Source organism: Aythya marila (assembly GCF_965140915.1).
Source record: "Aythya marila genome assembly, chromosome: 2".
In the NCBI taxonomy this organism is placed as follows: Eukaryota; Metazoa; Chordata; class Aves; order Anseriformes; family Anatidae; genus Aythya; species Aythya marila.
Genome location: NC_139043.1, coordinates 145,694,958 through 145,714,159, shown reverse-complemented (window position 1 = coordinate 145,714,159; position 19,202 = coordinate 145,694,958). Strand labels below are relative to the sequence as shown.

The 19,202-nt window shown below is 43.7% G+C and overlaps 1 protein-coding gene across 13 annotated transcripts in view; it reads left to right on the top strand.

The window, feature by feature from the left end:
- MTSS1 (MTSS I-BAR domain containing 1) overlaps window positions 1-19,202 on the top strand; it is a 118,276-nt gene that overhangs the window by 84,165 nt on the left and 14,909 nt on the right. For 5 of the 13 annotated variants that reach the window (XM_082754110.1, XM_082754103.1, XM_082754098.1 and 2 more), the window contains exons 4-11: window positions 667-751; window positions 2,010-2,101; window positions 3,364-3,438; window positions 9,004-9,015; window positions 13,429-13,586; window positions 14,859-14,966; window positions 15,894-15,991; window positions 17,945-18,155. In XM_082754110.1, the coding sequence (XP_082610236.1) occupies window positions 667-751; window positions 2,010-2,101; window positions 3,364-3,438; window positions 9,004-9,015; window positions 13,429-13,586; window positions 14,859-14,966; window positions 15,894-15,991; window positions 17,945-18,155 (839 nt within the window). The remainder of the gene's footprint in view (window positions 1-666; window positions 752-2,009; window positions 2,102-3,363; window positions 3,439-9,003; window positions 9,016-13,428; window positions 13,587-14,858; window positions 14,967-15,893; window positions 15,992-17,944; window positions 18,156-19,202) is intronic. The other 8 variants (XM_082754099.1, XM_082754101.1, XM_082754105.1 and 5 more) reach the window with 3 other exon arrangements.

Here is a 19,202-nt window from a genome sequence, read left to right as displayed (position 1 = left end):
GTGAGCTTTTAAAAGGGAAAATTATTGAGGAGGAAGACTCGATAAAAATAATTCTTGCTGTCATGCAGTTGTCAGAAACTGAAGTGAGTGAGGGCACAGAGCAAATAGTGCCATCTTCTGGCAATTTAATGAAAACTGTGTGCAATCTGGGATCGCAGGTGTGTGCGGTACACTGGTGAGATGCATCCATGATAGACAAGGGAATATGTAGGGTTGGTTTCATATTCTTTTGCGGCATTGGGTATAAAGGATCTAGGTATGAGAAAAATGGATCAAATTGCTTAGGTTTATTTTCCAAAATGTGGAATATTGCTGACAACACACTTGCTGCAGATGCCCACCTTGTTGCCAGCTTTGCTTTTTCTTGTACTTTGACGTCTTGAGTCCTTTGCGTTAAACCTTTCTGCCAAGGAGTAGGGCCTGATGGTATGAAAGGCTTCTGGGAAGAACTGCTTTAGTCGTGTTTAATTGTTTGGTTCTGGTCTCTGGATGAACAAGAATTAATCTCTTCCCAAGGTGGTAAATACCCGTGAGGTCTGAGCCCAGCTGATTTTATGGTTATCACAAATCTGTTTTTCAGTTGCTCTGGCAGACTTGGCACATGCTTTCTGGCTGGCAAGCTTGCGTCTCATTGGGATCTCACCTTCCTCGTGTTTTGTTTTTCAGGTGGCACCAGAGAAATCGGGTCTGCTCTGACCAGGATGTGCATGAGACACAGGAGTATAGAGTCCAAACTCCGGCAGTTCTCAAGGTGAGAGGCTCTGTACCTGGCCCAGAGCTTGAGATTCAACTTTCCTTCACTATCCTTTTTAGTGGGGAAAGCATAAAGCTGTTCTCTGGTATGGGCTTTCCAGCTCACCTGTGACCCCATCATTGAGAACAGCACGTGTTTTCTCCCCCAGTGCACGAGGTGTTGTGAAAGCCGGGAAAGGCAGGATGTCACTGCATGTTCTGGGAATTGGGCTTGTCACCTCAAGTCACTTTAAATGCTGCCAATTCCCATTTTTTTCTCGGTGCTGAGCAGCTGGCTAGTAATGTGACTGACCTGTCTTTGTTTCAGGACTTCAAGCTTTGTCACTAAGTTTTAAAGCAGCAGCAAATGTTGTGCTGCTTCCTCAGCTTACCCGAGAGGTCTCGCTGCCAAACTTTCAGCAAACAAATATGGAAAAGGCAAATTCCATCATCCCCTTTTTGCAGTTAAAGTTAGACTGTAGAGGTAATGGGAGAGGATTAACCCACGTGTAAGCGGAGCTATACATAAAAAACCTACTTCTGTAATAAGTAGCAGTTTGCATGTGTGCCTTTTTTAACCAAAGACTTGAAGATATATTTGACCTGGGGTGAACCAAATATGATGCTTCGCTATTCCCCTGATGACTTGTGATGGCTTCTTCCCTTTTAAAAGAAAGAAAGTTATGAAATTGACTGAAGAGAGAACTTCTGCCTCCAGTTACCCGAGAGTTAGCTGCTTAAATAATTTGATCCCAATGCGATTAACTAGGGGAGCATTCCCAGTGCTGTGTCACCGGCTCCACTGGTGAGAGGCGAGGCGCACTGGTGGGCAGGGTGTTGTTTCCTTGTACAGCCGCTCCATCTTCTTGTGCGTATCCGTGTGCTATTTAATTTTACAATCTTCGTGGCTGCGTGGGACTTTGCGGTCTCTGGGGTATCCATTGGGACTGCTCTTTGTGTGACAGATGAGTAGGATCTAACTCTTTACGTTGGCCCTGTTTCAGGTCATTCCTCTGGTTTGCGCACTGTTCCTCACTGTCCTGATCTTCTGCAGAGTAATTCTGGTTATCTTGTGTGTGGATTATTTTTATTTTGATCCAGTCCTTTCTTTTGCTTCCTCCAGCTTAAACGTTTTTATGTTCTGGTATTTACACTGTGACACTGGTAGCTGTCGCAGCAAAAAGTAAAAATACTCCAATATTGACCTTGGCTCTCTATATAAGAATAGGGGCATCTGCAGGATTTGATTGCTCTTTGTGTTTTTTCAACAAAATTAGTGCTTTAATTGACTGTCTGATAAACCCACTTCAAGAACAGATGGAAGAGTGGAAGAAAGTGGCCAATCAACTGGATAAAGACCACGCAAAAGGTAGTTACAGAGGAAGAATCCTTTAATAGGAATAAGATTGTAATACTAGTTTTTCTTCCTCTTTTTATGTTTGTTCTGGGAAACTGAATGATGTGCTTGAATATGTATAGCAGCTTTTCCCTTCTGAAACACTCCCTCCCAAAGTGCCTAACAAATTTTAACCCTTGCATACACACTTTGAAGCTTTAGCTTGCGGGACCACAAAGGATGGGTGGTTTTTTTACACTGGAAAGCAGTCACTAGTTTGAACTCTGTGAGCCCACTCCAGCTGTGCATTCTCCAGTAGTGCTGAGGACTGGGGACGCCACATTGACAGAGCAAATCTGCAAAGCCCTGGGGTGTCACTGAAAGCTAACTATAAGATCATGTAATGTCTCAGCCATAGCGTCCTCCAGAGAATTCACAGCCCTGTAAAACATTAGGCACCGTGACTTTTTCTCTGCTGCAATCCAGAAATGTGCCTTTGGCTTTGCAAAACTTTTTCCAGGGGTTGATGGCCTTCCAGCACAGGTGCTGAAAACAGCAGGCTTAAAAACGGAAAGGTTTTTCTACACCTTAAAGAAGCAGCATCACCATGATTTGTTATGGGAAAGGGGGTAATTGGTGTATGCATACCTGCAAACATACCTTTTATCTTTTTTTTTTTTTAAGTATCAGTTTTCCTATCTGGTACCTTTACCTTTGGTGTACCTGGACTAGAGGTGGAATATTTTGTTCTGGGATTTTGATTCTCCCAGGGTTTGCAGCTCAGCTGGAAATGGGGGCAGCTGCAGTGTGCTCCACTTCACGAGAAGGAGCTGGCAATGTGACCCTTCCTCGTGCAAAGTTTTAGTACCCTCTCCCTCTGCCGGGCTTTCATGCTGGGTAGAAATCACGGGATATTCTCTGCCTTGCCATTTCTGGCTACTTGTTTTTGAACACAGATGTTTTGAGAAACCTGTCATCTCTGTTTTCCATTCCTGAGAGTGGTTGAGTGTCTGAAATGAAAAGCACTCTAATTTTGTACTGTGTTCTCAGTTGTTATTTCTGTAAAGGCTTTGTTTATTTGGGAAAGATTTGGTATGTGAATGTGCTCACACCCTGAAATGTTATATCAAGATACACGTATAGGCACTACGAAATGCGAGTTCTGAGCTGCTTTGATTAACGGCAGCTATCCCCTTAAAATTTGTAGCCTAATAGCTTTAAACATAGCCTTTTTCTGTGAAAAGCATCTGCTTTAACATCAAGTGTGCTGATACAGAGCCTGTGTGTTTTTTTAGAGTACAAAAAAGCCCGCCAAGAGATAAAAAAGAAATCGTCTGACACACTGAAGCTACAGAAGAAAGCAAAGAAAGGTAACTTGCTCCATACTTGTACTTTTGAAGCCTTCTCTGGTGTGCTCATTGACAAAGGCTGAATGGCAGTAGGGTTTTCTGTTGCAATAATTCGGTCCCCCGTAATGTATTCCTGCTATATACTTGAACACCAGGGTACAATTACTACGTGTCATTTAAATCATATTCTGGAGCTGCTGTCTAATGTTCTTATACAAAAGCCTTAAAAGTGTTTGTACAAAGTCAATCGGGTTTTAAAATAGAGCGTTTGCTGCTAACGTGCTCCTGTTAAGAGCACTGACACTGTAACACGACTTGTGCAGATACCTGCAAAATCTTTGGGAATCTTTTGGAATAATATAAAAAAAGCCATTATGAAAATGTTCTGGAACTATTAACATTTCTCACCGTTCTCCCTTTCCACCACTTCTTTTTTTTTTCTTTTTTTTCTTTTTCCTAGCTACCTATAAAATCCTAACCCTTACATTATTCCTCAGAGCCTGAGAAGGTGGTATGGGCTGTTGTCAGGGGGAGGGCGCTTGGCAACCACAGGAAACTAAAAGATGAGTAAGAGAAGAAAGGGAGTTCTCCACAAAGGCAATCTGGCTTTCTTAGCAGCTGAATCTCATGCTCCCACTGCTCTCCCACCACCATCTCGTCACGGGAGCTTCATCACCGTGTCAGTGGGAACATGCATCGCGTTGGTACCCGCAGCGTTGCCATCGCTGGGGGTTTTACTGAGCAAAGTGCAAACCCCACCAGGCTTCATGGCAATGAAATGGAGCTTGTGCAGAAGCAGACTTCCTTGTTCCCTTTCCTGGCACTGGGCTCTTCCCAGCTGGGTAGGAAGCCTGCTTTGTACAGCTCTCAGCCTGCAGGTTGCAACTCGTGCTTACCCTCCCGCCTGAAAACTGTGAGCCCAGAGACAAGCAAAGCAAATGCTGGGGCAGGGAGCTTCTTGAGCTTTTTAAATTGTGTCAGTTTAGGTCTGTTCATGCATTTTCCAGCAGAGATGAGCTGTCTCTAACTGTCCTTCCTAATAGGTGAGTCAATAATTATGCTACCAGAGAGCCACATGGCTGGAAAACTACCCTTTGAATTTTAGCTGGCTAAAGGAGTGAGGGAGGGAGGGGAGAGATGGAAGCCAGGAAACAAGAGCACACCTCAGTAGGCTCTCCGTGTGTCCGTGTGCTCATGGAGAAGCTCAGTGTTTTTAATCAGTGTGGTCATCTTTAGGGGGACACATTTTTTGTGGTAAGATTGTATTTTGGGGGTGTTGTGTAAACTTGTTTCTTGTTTTGTGTGATGAATTGCCTGACTTCAGACCAATAGCTTTAAAGAGTCTGTGGTATGCCCTCTGTTTCTTTTCCTTTCCTCATCCCTTTCTGGTTTTATCACTTGTTGCCCCTGTGTGATGTGAGCAACCCTTCAACACGTGGCAGGTGAGCACTGAGGAAAGTACACCCATGATCTGGGAAGAAGAAAACAGTTTTTGAGCCTGTCTCTGTGACAGTAAGGACCAGTTCAGATCAGTATGTACCAGCACAGACCAGTAAGGATCAGTTCAGACCAGTGCAGACAGACCAGTACAACCCTGTAAGGACTAGTACCTAGCTCGATCCCCTTTTTAGCCTACTTCTGAGTAGAGTAAATCTCTCTGCACTCTTGGAGGAAGAAACAGTGTTTTCTGGGTTCCTGTCTTCCTCCTGAAATGTGTGCCATGTCTAGGGAAGAGGAGGTCAGCTCACAAGTGCCTTGTCCTCCTTCAGGATTAAACATTTTTGGGCAGGGAGTGAAGCAGCCCTCATTTTGCTATCACTTTTATAGCAGCTCTACTGTGATTGAAGGGTCTTTTTTTTTTTTTAATGTTATTCTCATGCTGAATTTCGCTATGCTGTCAGATGCTTTTGGCGTTGTCAGTGAGCCTGCTGTATTTCTGTGCTGTATCCCTTGGAGTCACTGTCCCACATGTGGTGTTTGGGTCCGGAGCACAAACTGAGGCAGGGTTAGAGCTGGTCACAGAGGGACGAATACAGAGAAAATGGAAGCAATGAAGGCTCCCAAGTGGCCTCTGCAAGAACACGGAGGAGCTGCAGCAGTGCTGGGGAGCTGAGGGTTGTACATGCCTGTTCTCACAGCCCCTGGGAGGAGAGAAGCAGCGAGGTGTAAAGGTTCGTGTGGATGTGAGACCAAACACCCAAACCTGCCAGCCCCATGGGCGCCTGAGACGACTGGGCAGGAGGAGGAAGTTCTCCCAGTCTCCGGCCAGGCTAATCTACAGCACCTAAATTAAAATAATAATAATAATTAAAATACCTTTTCCCCTCTTTGCCTTTTTGGTCCGTACCTTGGAGGAATGCAGCATTGGTCTGAGTGCAGTGTCAGTGTTGTCCCCCTGTGGCAGATCTGTTCAGCGTGCTGCGTTGTGGAGTCTGTTGTTCCTAGGGACACCCAGGCAAAAACACAATCCAGAAGGGTTTTATTTATAGAATGGTAAAGCTGTGGAAGTGAATTCATTCTAGGTCACAAAGGAGGTTTCAGCTATGGGCAGGAAAGCTCTCAGGCTGAGGACACAACTGCAACTGCTTCCCTGCAGCTCAAACTCACTTTTTTTTGTTCTGGCCTTCCCCAAGCAGGACCTGGGCCTTTCATTTTTTTGTAAAGTTACTGACTCACCTATGGGAACTCAAAAATAACGAATTAATTCCCTTCCTAGCACTTGTAAGAGTATTTTTGAAGTAACCTCATGATCATCCGTGGGCAAGTGAGAAGTTTGCCGAATTCTGAATTTGCTTAAACACCGTGCATGCTACTAAAAACGTCCTTCCAGCTTTCTCTGCTCTGACTGGATGGGAAAGCGCTTCTCTTCTGCTCTGGGTGGCTTCAGATCCAGGAACTGAAATATAACCCCACACTTTTCCCATTCCCATCCTGGCAGCAGCGTCCTCTCCCTGCCACACCAGGCTGCGGAGCCTCCCTCTCCCAGCTGACTGCTGCATGGAGTAGCCCCGTGCTCCTCGCCTGCATCTCGAGGAGCTTTGGGAGAGAGGACGTGGCTTGTCCTGCAGGTTGGGCACCCCATCTGTGCTCTGGGGGGCCGAATGCCTTTGGGTTTGCCTGCTGTCTGCCTTGTGCATGTCCTGGTTCCATGCAGCCAACTGGGAAGCTCAGGCCTGGTGTTTAAGATTTATCAGAAATTATGTTTGCAGAGTCGGCGTGTGAATTGCCATGAAGGTGTTCCCAGAGCTTGCAGTGAGAAACACCAAGCTTCCCAAACAAAAAGGCGTGGGCGTCCTTTTGGGAAGTTTTGGTAAAACGACAAATCTGCATGTAAACGAAGGGTTTGCATTTTGAAAGACCTCAGAGGACTGATTTTCATTCTGTTTGTTGTCTTTGACTATAAGGAAAAATAAAAGCAGTCTAAGCAGCCTCCTGGTGCAGCTCCCAGGTCCGTGCAGCCCCTGGGGATGTCCTGGCCCCAGCCTTGAAACTAAGTTCTTGTCTGAACAAACAGAGCCACACGGTGTGTGGACCAGCAGGCGTTTCTTAAATTGCTCTTTGTTTTCAGACAAACATTGGGCAGCAGAAGTCAGCCCAGCTAACCCGAGTCAGCAGAATAATTATGTGTATACGTGCAATAACTTCCACGTTTAGGTTTCTGCTGAGTCGAGGCCTCCTAACTGGGTACAAAGCTGCTGGAGGCTGTGGAGGCTGCGTTGAGCTCAGAGGAGAGAGAGCTGCTGCGGCTCTGCATGTAACTATTTCAGGACGTTAACAAAGTGCACGATTTCTAGTTCCTTTTTTCTTATAAAAAAGTGTCTAACTCCAATGATTAACTTCAAGTGTAACGGAATGCATGTGTGAAATCTGGAGTGCACGTGGGCCTTGTTCTCTGCTTCTTTCACCTCAGACACTGATGATTACCTGGGCAGATTTCACTTCTGCCCAAAACTTCTCCAGTAGGTTTCATTTTCAGGTTCTTCACGTGGTGCTGACCCACAGGCTTTGAGGAAAATGTTTAAATCCAAGAGGATTTGTGAAAAGGAGTTATATGAAACGTTCTCAATAAAATACCAAGGTTAATAGGGCGTGTGTTAATGTAAAAACCGGGTTTTGTTTCTGAGTGATTGGTAGCAGTCTGGCAGAGTGCCACCAGCAGTCAGTACACTTAACCTCTTGCCCTGTCCATGCTGGGTATCCAAGCCACCAAGCTGTACTTTTGAGTTATTTACCGGTTTTCAAAAGTACTCCTACCAGACTTTTAATGAGGTCGAGGGAGTAGATGATTAGTAACTTAATGTAATACGGTCAGAAGTGCTTTCTCTTCTCCTTCCTCCCCATTAGCGAGGATGACATGTTGGGGCTTTTTACAGTCTTTGCAGCAGTTTTTGGGTAACATTTTGGTCTTTGAAATTGTAATACTGTTTTCAAGGATGATTGCACAAACCACCTGGCTCTTAACTAAAAGCCATGAAGCTCTTCAATGTAATTATAACCAAGGAACACCTCAGTTCTTAAAGCAAATGCTGACTTTCCCATTCAGGTACTTTGCACTCTTCTACACTTAGGCTTGCTCAGTGTGGAGACAGAGGACCCCAGGCCAGCCCCTGTCTCCACCAGGAGATGGCCTTATTTCTCCCAACAGACTGCTGTGAGCACCACTATGGCCAGGACTCACTGCAGGGTCAGTATAACACTGCTCAGGAAGAGAGAAACTAATTAGAAAATCATCAATGTTGTGGGGAAAAAAATAAATCCTGTACAGATGAGGCTGTAGTGCCTGAGAGTTTTTTTCCTGTTTGTTCCCCCTCCTCTCCTCCATCTTATAACGCAAGCTCCACTTCATAAAAATTCAATGAAGACACGTTGGATATGTTGCAGAGCAGTGGCCAGAGATCTTTCTTTCACTCTATTTTCATTCCTTGAGATAAGAATGCAACTTGACAGTTCCCTTCTTTTTGACAGCAAGCCAGCTTTATTGCAAAACTATAAATATATATATGTATATATATATAGTTTTTTAATTAAAATCATATCACGGTTCATCTTTTTGATGTTCTTCCACATTGCATCAGCAATTAGTTTTCTATTTAATGACCAATCTATTAATGTAATTGCTGTAGAGAACATCAAAAAGCGCTGTGGTTACGAGTACAGCACCTGCCTGGAGCTTTGCAAAATGCTGAGCTCCCCGTCCCGCGCGAGGGTTTGTGCCCTGTTGTGCCCTGTCCCACTGCATCAGCCTGACCAGCGTGTGACACTTGGCTGAAACACCGGTTACCTAAGAATCTGCAAGCTAAACAGAGATCCGAAACTGATTTAAATCTCTTAAAATAAAACTGTGTGCTAAATAACCGGGAGTTTAATTTACGACAGCTCATCCAGAAGCAAAGCTAATGCCTTTCTCTTTATCAGCAACGGAAGGGTTCAAAATAGCCTAGCCGAAACTGCTCGCTCTCTTGTCTCGGAGCTGATGATAATGTCTGAACTCTAGGAGTGCTGGAATACCAGTTTGACTTTTTTTATTTTCCTTTCTGTGTCAATTTTGTGTCCTGCAATTTCTCATCATGCGCACCTGCCTGACAGCTGAGGCTCTGGGTAAGTCTGTGCCATGCTGTAACCCTGGTGGCTGGTTTATTGTAGCCCTTGCTGTGGCCTCTTTATGGTGTCTGGTCTCCACTAACTGCCTAGACTTTAATTTCGAATGAAACTAAAATATTGCCTAATCTTAATGACCAAACCTTCTTCTGATTGGTGTCTTCTTTTGGCATTTAATTGGAACGCTGTAAAAGAAGAAAATCAGTACTGTAGATAAACCTCTGGTTTATTTTAGAAAGGGATTAACGTGGACTGATAAATCATATCATAGTCGTGAGAGAAGTTAAATGGAAGAGACACGTCATCAAGGTGATGCTCAACTAATTGAATCTCTTATTGTTAATATGACTTTTAAAGTCTAGAGCTTGAAGTCCTGACTGTTGTTTTTTTCGTAAACCTGTGAACCAAATCCCCTTTTTTCTCTGAAAATCGCATGCACCTTTCTTAACCGATAGATAAGAAATCACATCAAAATCCGTGCTGGGGAAGGGGCGGAATCAGCATCCCGATTGTTTCCTCTCCTGCTGCCTGATCACGTCTCAAATCCCTTTGAATTGGGGCCTTGTTTCAGCTGTTGCCTTGCAAATGTAAAGTGGGTTGCCTCGAGATCCTCGTGCGAATGAAACGTGGGGTTTCTGGATTTGGGAGATAAAACCAGCGGTGGAGAAGCCCGGATGGGTTAGGTCGGGACTCCTCACCGAGGTGCCTCTGCTGGGCTTCTGGAGCCTGGCCCTGGCGCCTCGTGCTCGCATCCTTCTGTGGAACCACACCCTGTGCTTTTCCTGGTTTGTAAAGCAGTCCGCAAGTTTCCTTTCGTAACTTGGAGATTTTCTTTTAAGGGACAGCTTAGGAGCTCACTGGGGACTCCAGTAATCTCCAGAAAGACTCGGCTTTGGTTGATGAAAGGAGCTCACCGCAGCAGTGAGGTTTTCCACCTTTCTGTAAACAGTTGCAGAATCCTAGATCTGTGTGAGTTTACGTGTGGGGCTTCACAGTGCAGGACTCACAGGGGTTGTTCATGCTGACACACGAAGCAGGTGGGCTCTTAGGATTTGGGAACGAATGACTTGGAGCCTGGTCTGGCAGAGGTGCGCTCAGGGTTTTAAGACAGTGTAAATTCTGCAAAATACCCACATCGAATACTCAGGTTGTGTGCAGACACCTGGAAGATGCTTGAGGGAGCAGTCTTTAAGTGAGAATGTGGAAAATTATAATTTCATCAATATTTACTGCATTGCCTGCTCCCTCAATAGCAGCACTATAACACTCAGGTTCGCACTGAGAGCGTTTAGAAATGACTGTTCTCCTTCACTGCTACTGACAGCTTTGTAGTTTAAATTGTCTTATAAAATATAGGCATGAAATTGAGTTGAAAATTAGATTTGCCTGTTTTTCTTCTCCCAAACATGTTGCTGAAGTTCTTTTCAAACAAGGGTTATTCAAGAAGCTGCATGAGGCTTTTGGCACTGGTTCTCACCGACCACTAAAACTGAAAGCACGTTGGCCCTTTGCAGCTCTTGCACATTGTGCTAATGATGTGAAGCACCTGTCCTGAAGGGAACATACTAAGACTGTCCTTGGAGCAGTGAATTTGTGTTAATAATGACGAGAAGCAGTTCAGCTCTGCAGCTCAGTAGCTGTTAATTGCTTGTGTCAAGCAGCAAGTCCCCGTGCTGTTGGAGCACGGTGCCTTCCTTCCTGGCAGGGTGGGAGTCGGTCCACAACTTCTGGTCCTGCATTTCTGGTCCCCTCTGCAACACCCCAGCTCCAGTTCAAGAAGATTGATCTGAATTTCTCCTCCCTTTTCAGGCAGTTGACTCATTCTCCCATGTGCCACTGGGTGTGCTCTGCAGAGCCGTCCTGCCATCACACTCCTTTCTACCTGACTCCAGATCAGAGACCCGTGTTTTCTGTCATGGTGCTCATTGTATTGGTTTGGAAGTGGTTCCAGATGGGTAACCTAAAACCCAGAGAACGTGGGCAAGAGAGAATAATGGATTGCTGACATTTTTATGAAAGTGTGCTTCATGTCCACAGGCAAAAATTGTGCCATTAGGCTGTCAGGGATACCACAGTCAAATGGCCTTCCCCTAATGCACAGGGGGAAAACCTGCATTGCTCTCCAGTGCTCCACGTTCCCTTCTGAGATAAGTGATGGGTTCAGACTAACGGAGACCCAAGGTAGGTGAGGAGCAGAGGGCTGCTGGCCCTCGCCTCCTTGGTGTCCTCCAGGTGCAGCAGGGCTGTCTGGCTTTGATCTAAGCTGCTTAGCAAAGAAAACTGCTTCAATTGGGCACAGATCTCATCCCTCAAATTCCCAAGCTGCCTGAGTGCTGTGAGAGGCGACTCGTGATTTAGGGAGCGGGAAGAGTTACGCCTGATTTCAAAAGGCTTTTGATGCAGATTGATGTCTGCATTAGGGAGCTTTCAAAGGATGTTAATAAAGCTTTCCTGCACCTAAAAAATATGTTGCAAGGATACCTGAAGAAAGAGCTATATTCATGCCATATAAACATCTGACTTCAGAGCCTCATCCAAACGATTCACCCAAGCTTGTTTCCTGCTCTGAATGATACCCCAGACAGCTCCTGTGTTTTCACTGACTACTCAGGTGCCTAAGAGCCCTAGCATAAAAACAGGCCCCTAAAAGTAGCTGGGAGGAGATGGTACATCTGCTGACTTCCAGGCTCACGTAAAGAAATCCACCAGGTACTTCACAGTGTGATCATCAGCTTGATTGTTATCCTAATAACTCTGTTGAGTTCAGTGGGTTGTGCAGGTGTAAATGAAGTTTATTTTTCCCCCATGTGTTGGGTGCTCTGTTGCTCTGGTCCAAGACGTGGTGCTTTGTGGGGTTGAAGTAAATCACCAGAATTCACTAGAATTGAACCTATTTTATGAGTGGGGTCCAGTTGCTTTCTCAGTGTCTTCTCACCAGTGCAGGTGAATGCATTTAAGGAGGATTTACTGCATTGAGTGCATGATCAGCTGGTGGAGCAGCTCAATGCTTACAGCTCTTCTCCAGATATGAGAAAGGGCCTGAAATGTACAGAAGAGTCTTCAAACAGAAGGGCCCAGTTTGCTTCCTAAGGATGACAGATGAGAAGGCACGGGACCTTCAGAGACCCGTCCAAATTCTTCTATAAATTGTTTCTGGTGGATGCTAGTTTTGAGAGAGGAGGGAGGTAACTGCAGCTTCCGAGCACGGTATTTTTAAAGGGGCTTATTCCAAAGAGGTTTTATGACCCCACTGCACCCGGTACCCAGGTGCCCGTGCTGATATAGCACCACGTGTGGCTCTTTGAGGGTGCATTTCAGAGCTCTGTGCATGGGTACCTGCAGGTCCATCTGAGCTATGTGTGGCCCTGAATGGAGGAGATTCGGATGTATCCAGTCCATAATGCCTCTAAGCCAGCATGATTCTTGTTGTTCCCATTCCTGCTCCCTTTCCTGCTGCTCTGGCCATGTATTTCTGCTGGGGAGCTGACAACTTCACCTCACTCTAGAGTCTGAAGAAATACATGTACATGTGATGATAAGGCAAAGGTGTTCCTCTGTAACCCTGACCTTGAGTCATTTGCACTCCATACTAAACACCTTAAGAGACTTTTTCTGCCTCATGCTCATAGTTTGAAATCCTCCATGCACAAAGGCGGTTGTCCATACAAACCGATTTTGGGTAGCTGCAACTCAGCCACCATTTTTCAATGCTATCTTCCTGGTATTTAGCATCAGCAGAATGGAAATGTACTTGGCGTGCTTACTTTGCTTGTGTTGGTTCTAGGAGATTTGAGACAAACTTACCCAACAGCGGTTCTTTACAATATTTAGGGGTGTAAGCCGCATGAAAAGATCTTACAACTACAGCAGTATTGGCTCAGCAATGCCATGGCTAAGCAGCAGGTCTTCATTACTAGAGGAATGGCTTTCTCCATGGTGCAGAGCAAATCGTTGGTACAGAGTAAGGTGCTGAACTGTCACAGAAAGGTTTGGTGTCGTGAGTTGACTGTTGCCATTAGGACCTTGCTAAGCACAAAAGTAGGAAGGAAGAGGGATGTATCTTGGGTTGGTAATTAATACCCTCCCTAGTAAGGCGTTGATTTTTCAAGGGTGATCTGAAGGGTGTTTTCAGCTAACACTTGGAGAAAGTCCTTACATGAAATGCTGTCCTTGGCTTGTTGAAACCTTTGCATTCAGCTGGATTTCTGTTCTATGCAAAAGGGAAAAAGATGCTCTGAAATGATTAACGCAATGGGGGAAAAATGCCTGCAAATCTGAATGAAGGGAAAATGCTGGTGGAGACTTGAATTGCAAAAGCACAGTCTGGCAGCAGTGCTGACTGAAAACAAGGTATTCCTCTGTGTGGATTCACAGGTATGACAAAACGTGCTCTCGCTTGTTTCCCGCATACAGGACGGGGTGACATTCAGCCCCAGTTGGACAGTGCTTTACAAGACGTCAATGATAAGTACCTGCTGCTTGAAGAAACCGAGAAGCAAGCTGTCAGAAAAGCTCTGATCGAGGAGCGCGGGCGATTCTGTACTTTCATCTCGATGCTGCGGCCTGTAATAGTAAGAGCTCTCCATTTCCAGTCGGTGCTGTACACAGATTGTAGAGGTGGTCAACAGCCCCTACAAAGATGAGCTCGTTTTATCTTTGGAATGAATGTTTAGAGCCATAGAGACTAGCCAAAGTTCAACTTGCATCTCTGCCTAGGAAGTGGCGAGAATTGGGCACTTTTGGTAGTCATTAAGAGTAATTCAGCATCTGAAGGCACTGGGTGCTTCAAAGAGGACTAATGGGGAAACAGTGAGCCCAGAGACTTACGTGGGCTTGATTTCCTCCTGCATATGGACTTAAGATATTGCTAATGCACAGCTTTTTCCACTGCTTTTTTACTTATCATCACATTTTAATATAAACCTTCCTTACTCCTACTCCAGCGCTAGGACTGATAAATTTTTCAAGACCTCCCCTGTGCATATAATGACATTATCTGACAGATTGCAGCCTGCTTTCATGCAGTTTGCTGGCAGCTCTTTTCCTCCTACATGACAGCTTTTTCAGTTCATTGAAAAGGTTTAAGTATATTTTCCTAATCTCAGGGTGTTTGAAGCCCAGCGATGAATTGCTTGTGGCTTTCTGCAAGCGTGAGGCATTTCTGAAGGGCGTTCAGTGAACTGGGAAAACGTTCCCAGTGCTTGTTTACAGAGAGCATCAGCCTCTACAGAGAACCATGCTCACAGAAGTAGGAAGCTGATACCCTAACAGGTGGAGGTAAATTGCAGGGTGGGGACCTGATCAAAACTGCCATGGTAGCAAAGAGATTACTGTGGTAGTTTATGGTGCTGGAATTGTCTGAATTAGCTGTTGATGTAGCCTGAGCCAGAGAGAATCATGGATGTATTAATGATCTCCATATAGTGCCTTTATCTCAGAATTTCCAAAAGGTAGAAAAAAAGTATGAGTTTAGCTCCTGCTTAAGTTTGAGGTTAAAATCCTTAAGATACAGTAGTGAGTATACATAGAAGAGTTAAAACCATTCCAAGTGCCACAAGAATGGCACTCTTTTCTGGTCAAAAAGAAGGCTGAGATTTATGTCACTGATGAGGAAGGGGATTTCTGGGCCTCAAAACTCACAGCAATCTTAAAGGTGGCTTAAAACTCTAAATGAGTGTTTCCAAGCCTCTTTCCTAAGTAGTGGTTGTTTAACAGACAAAGAAAAAGCAGTTCTGTTGGGCATTCCTACGGTCATCAGGAAAAAGGAAAAGGTCATGTATTGTGTTTTGGATCTGATTTTTAAAACCAAGGCTGTGATTAGCCCTTTTCTTTTGTCTTTTCAGGAAGAAGAAATATCAATGCTGGGAGAAATAACTCATTTACAAACCATATCAGATGACCTGAAAAGCCTCACCATGGATCCACACAAGTTGCCATCTTCAAGTGAACAGGTTAGCTTGGAAAATGTTTTTATTTTTAGCCTGTAACTTTTTTTTTTATATTAAGAAAAATATTCATATTTTTTTATATTGAGAAATATTGACTACTAGCATTTAGCAGCTTGGTGTTACATTCTGTAGATGCTTCACTTTAGCAAGGTGTCATTTTAAACGTAAGAAATTTAAAAAAAAAACAGATTTTGAAGTACCAGCCAAGTGCTCCTAAGCTATTTGGTGAGACCTGTGTGAAGTGGTAGCTGCAACACTTTGAAGTATGTAAGTGAAAATGCCCAGCTTCTGTGGAGAATATTTGAATGGGTGTCACCTCCTCACCCTACACTTAAACATCCCTGTCTTGATGTGGTTACAAGATTGCTGGGATTTGGTATCTTGATGGAGTCTAACATTAGAACATTTTTCCATGCTATTCTTAAAATGCATAGGAAAATGTGTATCATTAAATGACTCCAAAAAGGACCTTTGACTTCAGCTGTGTGAACTCAGTTTTCTTGTTATACCTTAAGACCTTTATCATTGACCTAAAAGTATAAAGGAGGGAAGCTCTACTGTCAGTAAATATTGGATCTTCAATATTTTTCTAATGTGAGTTTCTAAATGCTATAGCTATTGTAGTTTTTAAGAGAAAAAGAAAACCAACAGCCTACAATATGGATAAAATACATCTCCAGTTTACTTTGTAAAGATTTTTCCATTCAAACATGAGCATTCCTTCTGTGATAGCAGTTTTAGTATTAAAGTATGGTAGTTTCAGGAAACCCAGAGATGGAGCTGCCTCACCTCTGTGGGATCTGTAATATGCACAGTCAATTGGCATTGAAAGTTTGCAGTGGAGACAAATGTTGTATGACAAGCAGATGGTTTCTGCTAATAGGAGAAAAAAATTCCATGTCCCTGATGCTATTGATTGTCTTTCATCAGGTAATTTTAGATTTGAAAGGTTCTGATTACAGCTGGTCTTATCAGACTCCTCCATCCTCTCCCAGTACAACCATGTCCAGAAAATCTAGCGTTTGCAGGTAAGTAGACTGGTAATGTTTAATTTTAACCTGAATGGGGGCAAAGGGAGTTCAGACTGTGATATGGATTTGTATACATACTTAAATCTTAAATAACAACTCTTAATGAACTCAATCCCTCATGGTCTTTATCCATGTGAGTGTGTGACTGGGAATACTGAAAAGGATGGGCATGACTGAACAACTGTTGAACTCAAGACAACTTGACGATGCTTTTGATTCAGTTCTCTTGAATCCATTTCAGATCAAAGAGCAGACTGTACTGATCTAAGCTCTGAGATTGTTCGTTCATAATTTCCTTTTCTGTTTTTTGTATGATGACTTTTTAGATTATTCTAAGTAGCTGTTACTAATCAGTAAGTTAAACTGTTTGAAAAGGAAAAATCATCCTTGGCAATTACCCTATCAGTCTGGTAGATGGGAATGCTTTTTAATACAAGTTTTTCTGACTGTTTAATGCTGTCTAATGCTGTCCTAAAATATGTTGAAACACTGGATTCTGTCTATGCTTTCTCCGTAAAAAACTGTTTTCTCTCATAAAACAGTTTATTAGCATGTTGCCCCCGTACCTGGTGTCTACATTTACTCTTTCCTTTTACTGAAAAGGAAGATAACCTACCGTGTATTCTGCTCTAACACCTTCATAGTTGCTCTCAAATGATTTTTTAGTTTGCTTTATGAATAATGTAGTACAGGTTCCCTGTGTATGAGCAAAGTTACCTCTAGCATGTCAGAGCAAGCGAACATGACGTTATGTATCTACTTGTCTCTGCATGCGGATATATATAAAAAAAAAACAGCAATACTTTTATATATATATGTGAAAACATGCATACATAGAGCAATGGGCACAGGCTTAAAGATGCAATATCCTGAAGCTGTAAAAGAAAATGGCTAAAAAAAAACGATTATCTGGTCCTAATCCACCTAATTTCATGTGGTAGAACCAGCATGGGCACCGTTGTGTATGGGTAAAACAAGGCAGAGCTCCTCGTCCTCTGCTGCAAGCTGGCTTGTCCATCTTGTGTGTACACTGGATTTGTGAACAAGAGGTGCTGTCCTAGCCCACATACCTTTCAGAGCCATCCCGTTACCTAGTCAGAGGACTCTGCCAGTGAAAGTAGGAACCTGCCTTCAGACAGATGCACCCTACTAGTCCTGCTTATCCACCTCAGCAGCAAATTTTAACAGCTCCCACGTTGTGGTTGGCATGTCATTGCTCCATCAATACAGGACATTAATAATCAATTTATTTGGTTCAAATTTTTTTTAATGCATATTAATTCGAAGTTTTAATTTTCTGGTGGTCTTTCTTACTAACTAAAGCTACAGAACCAGAGGTGAGACTTCACTGAATATGTGTCATCACATGTTGTTTTTTTCCTGGTAGAAAGTGTTTATGGGAGCAAAACCTGTCCTAGGCACTTTGAAATATGGGGTTTTGGTAGTGCTTTCAAAAATCTCACACCCTGGCCTGCTGATTGAACCAAACTGCAGAGTTTTAGATGAACCACGATGCCTTCAGACCTTCTGCTAGAGATGCTGTTGAAAATGTGGTCCTTGGTGCACTAGGAGAGAGCTGTCAGCAAACATTTTTTGCACATGTGTTGTAAAGGCTAGGGAGGGCATGTAGCAAATCCCTTCATCCATAACCTAACTTGGACTGCAAGTGGTTAGAGAATATAATCATTTGAGTGAAATTCAAGGTAAAATGCCATTTTCTCTCTGGTCACAAGGGATACTGCAGCTGCTTACAGTTCTTTACTGATATATATGTGCATATATATATATATTTAAATTTATTTTGTCAACATTTTTTTCTTTTCCGGTTTATGCTGCCTGTTGCTAGAGACATGTGGAATGTTAATTGTACTGTATATGGGTCTCTCCCCACCCCGCCCTTGTGTCTTTTCCTCTCCCCTTTCCTTTCTTTGTTCCTTTTGTCTCTCACAGCAGTCTGAACAGCGTTAACAGTAGTGATTCCCGGTCCAGTGGCTCGCACTCGCACTCACCTAGTTCACACTATCGCTATCGCAGCTCCAATCTGCCTCAGCAGGCACCCATGAGGCTGTCCAGTGTGTCCTCCCATGATTCTGGATTCATGTCCCAGGATGCTTTCCAGTCCAAATCGCCATCCCCTATGCCACCAGAAGCACCTAACCAGGTACGTGCAAGCATGAGAACAAAAACCTGAGCGTGAGCTGGACTCTCGAACTTGGCTCGCCTTTCACAAAAGCCTGTGATGTGATTTTGGGGTACCTTGGAGTCAGATTAAGTGCTGAGGGTAAGGTTTATCTCGCTGCACTTCATCCATCTAAAAGTTGGGCCTCTGGTTGGAGTGATCTGTGCTGCTTTTGCAGTTAGCACTGAAGAGATGAATGGGTCACTCTCGGGGACTTTGATTTTTGCTCTGGCCCTGGAGAGAACCTCGATGCCTAACTTTCAGATGGGTACAGAGGAGAAAAGAGTAAGAAATACCCGCCTGCTAGAAGGAGTGACTATTCACTTTACCCATTGAAGTTACCAGTTCACACACTACACAGATTGCAGGTTGATAATATCAGATGGCTGTTTATTGTTTAATGGACAAAAATCACTGCCAGAACGGCCTTCTGACAGCCTTGGTATTGACACTGGTGGCTTTGACAACAGGAGTACTAGTGTCCCACCAGATGGACCCCTACAAAAGGCCAGGAATGCTCAGAATACCATTAACAACACCATTTGAGATTGGTTTTGCCATTTTTGTCTCGACTTCCAGTTGAGCACCTTGCAGACATAAGGTTTCTGCATCAAAACGACAGGTATTTTTAATTCTTTATGGAACTCTTAAGAAATATGAGCAGATTTTCCTTTAGTTTAATAAACGTAGTTGTGCTCCTTTTCATGTAACAGGGAGTAGTAGATGGTCATGTAGCCGATAATTAATTTAATCCCCACAGTCAGCAAGCAGCTGACAATTTCAGTATTAGCTGTCCCCAAGTGCCACCTGCACACTTAAGCTACTCTTAGACCACCTTTGACAGTGCACAAAGCCCTTCCTGCCTGCAGAACATTTAGTAAGCTGCACTCACAGTGAAATTTTTAGGGTATCATTGAAAACAGCACTGTTTCATTTAAGTTTGGAGCATATTCTCAAGGGAAGCTCAGTATTTTTTTAAATATGTTTACCTCTTTCATTTTAATAGAAATGCTTTGTTGTCAAACGAGT